Source organism: Triticum urartu, chromosome 5 (genome assembly GCF_003073215.2).
Source record: "Triticum urartu cultivar G1812 chromosome 5, Tu2.1, whole genome shotgun sequence".
Lineage (NCBI taxonomy): Eukaryota > Viridiplantae > Streptophyta > Magnoliopsida > Poales > Poaceae > Triticum > Triticum urartu.
In genome coordinates, this window is record NC_053026.1 from 584,375,019 (window position 1) to 584,382,996 (window position 7,978).

The window sequence follows — 7,978 nt, forward strand, 5'->3', positions numbered from 1 at the left end:
GGTGCTACCGGAGATTATTTCAGAAGAGCAGTCGGCCTTCGTCCCGGGAAGGCTGATTACTGACAACATCATTACCGCTTATGAATGCTTACACTTCATGAAGAGGAACAAAGCAAAGAAACACCAAGCATGCGCCCTTAAGCTTGACATGATGAAGGCCTATGACAGAGTTGAATGGAGTTATTTAAAGGCAATCATGCTTAAGTTGGGCTTCAATGAGAGGTGGGTTAATATTATCATGAATCTTGTTACATCAGTTAAGTTTTCTGTCATGTTCAACGGAAAGAAGCTAGAAGAGTTTGTTCCTTCAAGAGGGATAAGACAAGGGGATCCGATTTCTCCATACTTGTTTTTGCTGGCAGCAGAGGGCCTTTCGTGCCTCCTAAAATCAAAAGAGTCATCCAGTTTGCATGGGCTACAAGTGGCACCGTCGGCGCCACCAGTAAACCATCTTTTATTTGCTGATGACAGCCTGCTATTCTTTAAGGCAATTAGTGGGGAAGCCTCGGAGGTGAACCTAGTTTTAGACCAATACTGTCAAGCTTCTGGTCAGAGAATAAATCATGCTAAATCATCGATCTATTTCAGTAAGGGGGTGCCGGACAGCTTAAGGTTGGTAGTGAAGAACCTGTTGAATGTTCCTAATGAAACTTTGAATTAAAAATACTTGGGCATGCCATCAGATATTGGAAGTTCTAAGAATGGAGCCTTCAAGTATCTGAAAGATCGACTATGGAGCAAAATCCAAGGATGGATTGAATATGCCTTATCAGCAGCTGGGAAAGAGGTGCTAGTGAAATCAGTGGCCCAAGCGGTCCCAGTTTTTTCCATGTCATGTTTTAAATTCCCTAGAGGTCTTTGTGAACACCTAAACATGTTGGTAAGGAAATTTTGGTGGGGAAGCAAAAATGGAAAGCGCAAGCCGCATTGGGTCTCTTGGAAAACTATGACACAACCCAAGAGCATGGGGGGCCTCGGCTTCAAAGATTTTGAGTTATTCAACTTAGCTATGTTGGCTCGGCAAGCATGGAGACTCCTGCAGTTTCCAGACTCTCTAAGTGCAAGAATCCTAAAAAGCATCTACTATCCACACTCTACTATTCTGGAAGCAACACTAGGGAGTCATCCTAGTCAAGTTTGGCGTGCGGTGGTGGAAGGTAGAGATACACTGAAAGTTGGACTGATAAAGCGGATTGGAAACGGGGAATCTACAAGAGTATGGGAAGACAACTGGCTCCCTAGGGATGAGATGATGAGACCCTACGGTTGTATTTCCCCCAACCCACCGTCTTTGGTCAGTGAACTTATCGATGCCACGACGGCCTCGTGGGACAGACAGAGGATTTTGGGCGTGTTTATGCCTATGGACGCACATGTGATAATGAGCATCCCCATATGCACATGGAATACACATGATTTCTGGTGTTGGCATTTTGAGAAGAGTGGAAACTTCACAGTCCGGTCAGCTTATAACATGATGGTGGCAATCCGACAGAGACGGGAGGCGTGGCTGGAAGGCTCGCCAGGGCCTTCTTCATCCACAAAGGAAACCAGGTTGTGGAAAACAATGTGGAAAACACAAGTACCAGGCAAAATCAGCATGTTTCTATGGCGCTTGTCGAAGCAGTCTCTTCCCACCAACGATGTGAGGGCGCATCGGCACATGGCAGACTCGAGTACATGTGGCTTTTGTGGAGCTGAGGATTCCTGGAAACATTCCTTGATCAACTGCACCATGTCTAGGTGCACCTGGGCCATGGTTGACGAGGAGTTGGCTCAAGTGATTGCGACGACGACGGAACCAAATGCTAAACAGTGGCTCTTCACACACATTGAAACGCTACCCCATGAGCAGTTTAACATTATGGGCAATTTGGGCTGCGAGACAGAAAGCTATTCATGAAGGTATCTTCCAGAGCCCGCATGCAATATGCAGTTTCATCAACCGCTATTTGCAAGAACTGAATATGATAAAGGAGGTGGTGAAGCCTCAAGCGCGAACCACAAATGCTCCTAGAGGCGTCCCGGTGGCTAGACCTAAAGCCCCACCTGCTGGATCGTGTAAGATTCATGTTGACGCAGGGGTACACTTTGCTAGCAGGGGTGCAGCTGTTGCTGTATGCAGAGACGGAGAGGGAAGGTATATGGGCAGCTCAGCCCTAGTCATAGAGGGGATGCATGACCCAGCGATGTTGGAGGTGATAGCATGCAGGGAAGCGCTAGCTCTAGCGGCGGATCTGAATATCAACAACTTGGTGATAGCTTCTGACTCGAGGCAAGCGGTGAATGACATCGACAATGAAGCGATGGGTAGCAGTGGTGCTATAATCAGAGAGATCAAGTCTAGGTCTTTGCTTTTTAATTGTAATTTTACTTACGAAAGTCGTGCTGTTAATTATGAAGCACATGCTTTAGCCAAACATTCTCGTAGGCTTCAGCAGGGTCGTCATGTATGGCTTGACCAACCTCATGACCAACATTGTATCCCACTTATTATGGCTTTTGATGAATAAATTTGGTCGTTCCCTAAAAAAAAAACCTAGATTCCCTTCGTTCACGTGCATGAAACTTCGCGAGCGAACGTTGTTCCATGCTGGCGTTGATGTGCGCTTGTTTTCTTTAACATAGTAAAATCACGTATGTCCATATATACACACATACATACACTTATCTATATGAATGCGCATACTCAGAGTCTATCCCTATGAGCAACTTCGAGATAATGAGCCGGCATTATATTTTAAGATTGACGAAGTCACCACATGCGCTTTGTAGTCGACGAGACTTCTTCTCCCATTGAACGAACATTGTCGGAAAGACTAAAATAAATTCAGAAAAACGCGAGCACCATTGCCAAATCTAAGATATAAACCCGGTGGACTGGTTCCATCACAACAAACTTAACCAACTGAGCCACGCTAAGTTCGCGTGTGCTCGTTATTGGCGTCCTTATTTTTACCGCATATAAAGTCGATAACTACTCTCGATTGTAATAAAGACAAATCATATGTGATTCTTTTGTCCCGAGACAAAAGAGACGAGGAGCATATGTACAACCATTTTTCTAATTTAGACCTAAGCTACTAGTAGAAGGAAAGGACCGGGATGTTCCAACCACTACTATCATTTGCCAATCTTGCCCGTTTATTAGTTCTAGTCTTTTCTTTACACGTATTATTAGTTGTAGTCTTATGTGCATAATCCTGAAAGTGCATCCAGTGATGAACCCAGAGATACTGAGGTTTGCCAGGGCAGCGGATAACGACGGAGCTAGATTGCACTGCACCACTGGTCACTAGACAGGGGATGTACCCTGCCATGACATTGGAGAACCGGGGCGGTCGCCCCAACTCGCCCCAATGGTGGACCCGCCACTGAGTGCATCCTTCAGGCTCCTGGCGTATACTTCCAACCTCTTTAAACCTTCTCTCGGAGAATCAGCTTCACCCAACTGCTTTACCATTGCGCTGCCGATTATCACTCCATCTGCACCCCATTGTGCAACCTGTATGCATCCCGTATTCCCGTTGCAACCGTTAGGCAATAGCAACAGCGGCATAGTTAAGATATGAGTAAAATTTAGAAGAAAAAAGAAGAACAAATGGATCTTTATATATAGGGAAAACGTCTTTTATACCAGTCTAATATGGTCAGGGGTCGATATGCCAAACCCAACAACCACTGCTTTGTTAGTGACCTGCATATACAAAAACATAACTACATAAGGTTCTTGGAGGACAGTCACAATCTAGCTAGACTAGAGAAAATAATTGTTACCATTTCCTGCAAAAAAGGACGACTTATCATTTATTTTCTACAAACCTGCTTAATCTCCTTGAGAAGATCCTTCACCCGCGGGTTCACATCTGGGCGGGCTCCTGTAACTCCGTTGATACTTACCTGTGTAATAGTATGTGATTAAGACGCTCATTACCATATCTCCTCGTCTAGTAGTATATATAAATGCTAAAGTTGCAAATTGCAACGAAGCAGTTTGGATTTTAACCATACATCTACTTGGCACTCACAAGGTAAACAAACCCTTCGGAAGCTATTGTGATCTCATTCATCATGCCTGCCTTTGTAGATGGTGTTGTGAGCAGCACCTGCACCCATCACTTCATCAGCCTCGAGTACAACTACACTGTTAATGCTTAATGGCAAAAACGATTCGGATTATTTGCTATGTTTTACTTTTTCCGTTTGATGATTTGCCTTGACTTATCTCAATGATAAAAAATCTCCAAGGTGTTATTAGGCATATGAGGTCCTAGGGGTACAGTGATTTCTCATGACGGCATGACTCCGGTCCTCTTCAGTAGTCCTGATTATAGTTTGTTAGAGGTGGCCTGCACTTGTGCCACTCACTGGGCGTCTTTTATTTTTATTCCACTAGCAGCTTTGCATGAGGGTTTACTCAACACTTTATATCGTTTCGGTTGCTTGTGCCTTTATCTAGGAGCGTGTTTTACCAGGCATACGATGTTCTCGGGGTACGGTGATTTCTCATGCCGGCTCCGGTCCTCTTCTGTACTCTTGGTTGTAGTGTATTAGAGATGGCCTCCCCTATTTTTCATGCTTGGTGTTGGGTTAAGGGACTTGTGCCACTAGCCCGGTGCCTTTTTATTTTTCTTTCGACCTTATTGCAAGAGGATTTACTTAGCATTTTATATCGGTTTGGTAGTTTGTGCTTTTATATATAAAGTGGGAGCAAGACTGTTTCGCGTGTTATTAGACGTACCAGCTCGATGTCGTTCTGTATGGCTTCATTCCTAAGAACACTTGTCTCGATATAAGGAAGATCAGGTACTATAAGACCTGTAGCACATGAAGAGCGAATTAGTAATTCCATTATATTTTTAGAAGTTACAAAGTTTATAATAATGAATATTGACTTGAAAAACTATATTCCTTCCAAAAACTTGTAAAAAAACATATAGAGTAGCTGCATGTTACGATTTTTATGCATGAAGAACCACCTGCGTCAACGAAGAAGACAACTGTTTACCTCGAACACCGGCCTCTCTGGCTGCAGCGGTGAATCTCCCCGTTCCCCGCCGCGCGATTGGGTTGAAGTAAGAGAAGATGACCACCGGGCAGGACAGCTCCGGCGTCACCTCCTTCAGCATCGCCATCACGGCGTCCGTTGTCACGCCGGCCGAGAGCGCCCGCGCAGCGGACGCCTGGATGACGGGGCCGTCGGCGTAGGGGTCGGAGAACGGCAAGCCTACCTCTATGACGTCGGCACCAATGGTGTCGAGGAGCCTCAGCGCCTCCGCCGTCGTGGCCAGGTCGGGGTCGCCGGCGGTGATGTACGGGATGAACGCCGTCTGTGCGCAATCAAAAAACTTAAGCATGTCGGTCGGTCCATGCGTTACATCGTGGCGCAAATAAAAGAAAAACTTGGCGCGCTGCATGTACCATGCCGTTGTCTCTGGCCCGGGACATGGCCTTCGCTACCGACAGGCCGCCGTTACCGGCGGGCAGGGGCGCCGGGGCCAGCGTGGTCGCCGCCGCGCGCGCCCTGACCGCATGCCTCCCCAGCGCGGCTGGCGTGGCCATTGCTGGGTCGACCGAGGCCGTGGCGAGGGCTCTGACGAATACAGGCTTCACCGGCGGTGTGGCCGCTGTGAGGCTCGCCGGGGGCGAGGAAGACGGGGAGAGGGATGCCTTGAGCGCGAAAGCCATGTACGTAGTAACGGACGATGCTGTTAACTCACTTCGGTGTATGTATATGCAAGAGCAGCTGGGCACGCTTGGACTTGATGGGATCGAAGTGTAAGATCGATGCTGCTAGCTGGGAGTGGGATCGATGACGAGAATGAACAGCTGGTCTGCTTGTGATTATATAGCGGTTGGGTGGAGCTCGAAATGAGTGGTTTGTTTGGCTGTCTAGGTTGTAACCGTTTTAACTGTAAATAATGGTGTGGTGATACTTCGTTTGGTTAAGTCTAGTCTTTATGGTGCTATCAGATCTTTACCCCATGGCACTTGTGGTTTTCTTTTTTAACACAGTTCAGACACGGACACTCGTACATAGGCACATATACTCATCTTTATAAATGCACGACGCACATCATACTCGGACTCAACTCCCCTGACGTGCGGCAAGGTGCAGTTGGGTCATTGACATATGGGCCATCCGGCTGACGGGCCCACATGTCAGTGACCGAACTGCACACTGTAGTACGCCAGACGATCCCTATCCATCCTACTCCTATGAGCATCGCTGGGAGACTGAGCCGGCACGTCATCTTAGATTGACAAAGTCTTGATCTTCGTTTTCGATGGGAATATCCCCTCGCATTGGACGCACATCACCGAAAGGTCTGAAATAAATCCAGGACAATGCGACTATCATATCCGATAAAGGGTTTTCCCCCGCTTTAGATTATAAATCAACCATCCGATACAACGAGCTTGTTGGGGCCACGGGACAAACAAGCCCAAAAGAAACACACAGAGAAAGAAAGAGAAACAAATGCCAACAACGGCAGATCAACGAAACAAAGATGGCCGGCAACCGCTGCACCCTCCAGAGAAGTACCACCGCGCTTCTAGCACTTCGAGGCGTCGCGTACTGAGCAACACCTTCAAGAAGGAATGCAAGGATGACGCCGCTGCCGCCCGGACAAGTCCAAGGGTTTCCCCTGGTACGCAGAGGGCAGTGGGGAAGGGGTATATCCGACGGCCTTCAGGAAGGTCCGGCAGTGCCCGCATGCGTCACCGCGTCAATGAAGGACGAGCCACCAGGGATTTCTCCCACCCAAGCAACCACCACTAACCCTGACGATCTGAAGTGCACCACCAGAACTGCCGCCCACCAACATGTGCCATCACGGTCACCGAACCATCAACGCCGTCTCTCCGAGCCACTGACACGAGACCTGGGGGAGGGACGAGGAGCCAACGGGCTCGGGGGCATCCGCCACTCAGCCGAGGGGGGGGGGACTACCACCACCGCTGCCGCGGAGCCGACCGGACGTGACGACAGGAGCTTACCAGGCCCGCACAGGCCCGGCCGGACCCCAAAGGATCTGTACAACCCCTGCCCGCCACGCTGCAGCACATCAGCCGACGAAGCCGCGACCGCCCGCAACCCTCGACGCCACGCCATCTCCACCAGGGAGCCGCACCGCCTCGCGCCGGAGCGCTGGCCCGCCCCAACCCAGATGAGGCCCAGATCTGGGCAGAGCAGAAGCCGGCAGCCAGCCGCACCACCACACGCCCCGCGGCCAATGGCAGCGCCGCCGCATCAGGAACGCTCTCGACCCACGGAATCCTGCCTCCAAGCCGCACCATCGCAAGCCGAGGAGCACCGCCTCCAGCCACCGACGCCCGACCTGTGGAGGCCGCACGCGGGGACAGGCAGACCCGCCGTCGCGGGCACCACACGGGCAAGGCCCGGCGGCGCGCGTTGGCGGCGGCGGGAGGAGCGAGGAGCGAGGGGGTGCGCTGGGGGGAACGGGGAAGGGGCCCCGGTCGCCTCGCTTGGGGAGGCGACGGGGGGGAAAGGGGGGGGGGGGGGGGGGGAGGGGGGGGGGGTGGGGCGAGAAAGAGGGCGAGCGGCGGCTACCCGTGACGGGGAAGCCGGTGGCAGCGCGGGTGAAACCCTAGGAAGGGGCCATGCGACTATCATATGCCGAGTGTAGAACTTGAACCTGGTGGGTTGATTTCACCACAAGGAACCTAACTATCAGAGCTGCACTTAAATCATCACATGACACATGTGATAAACAATCCAAACAATTCAAACAAAAGAAAATACAATTTAAAAAGAGCTACGCTCAATTCGCTTGTCGTGGGTTCTCTGACGTGCCCTTGAACTCGCTTTTCACTCTTCGTTTTAAGGGGTTTGGTCTATGCACACAACGTGAACGGTGCGCGACATCATGCATGCAGATGCAGTGCGTCCTAGTAAGTACTCCCTCCGTTTTTAAATATAAGTCTTTTTAGACATTTCAAATAGAATACAACA

The 7,978-nt window shown here is 49.7% G+C and overlaps 1 protein-coding gene across 1 annotated transcript; it reads right to left on the reverse strand.

Moving 5' to 3' along the window:
- Positions 1–2,970: 2,970 nt before the first annotated feature.
- Positions 2,971–5,880, reverse strand: LOC125506147 (tryptophan synthase alpha chain-like). Its single transcript, XM_048671010.1, has 7 exons — positions 5,422–5,880; positions 5,009–5,330; positions 4,742–4,818; positions 4,029–4,106; positions 3,823–3,900; positions 3,638–3,697; positions 2,971–3,505 (listed from the first exon to the last, which is right to left on the reverse strand). The coding sequence occupies exons 1-7, from the start codon at positions 5,686–5,688 to the stop codon at positions 3,296–3,298; spliced, it is 1,092 nt and encodes a 363-aa protein (XP_048526967.1). The 5' UTR covers positions 5,689–5,880; the 3' UTR covers positions 2,971–3,295.
- Positions 5,881–7,978: the final 2,098 nt, after the last annotated feature.

What these genes read in the sequence shown, in the direction of transcription:
- LOC125506147 (XM_048671010.1), bottom strand. Translation starts at nt 5,688, where the DNA reads ATGGCTTTCGCGCTCAAGGCATCCCTCTCCCCGTCTTCCTCGCCCCCG. An exon ending in CCGAAGGGTTTGTTTACCTT is followed by an intron (nt 3,901 to 4,028) that starts GTGAGTGCCAAG and finishes ACTATTACACAG; the next exon opens with GTAAGTATCAACGGAGTTAC. An exon ending in TTCTCAAGGAGATTAAGCAG is followed by an intron (nt 3,698 to 3,822) that starts GTTTGTAGAAAA and finishes TTGTATATGCAG; the next exon opens with GTCACTAACAAAGCAGTGGT.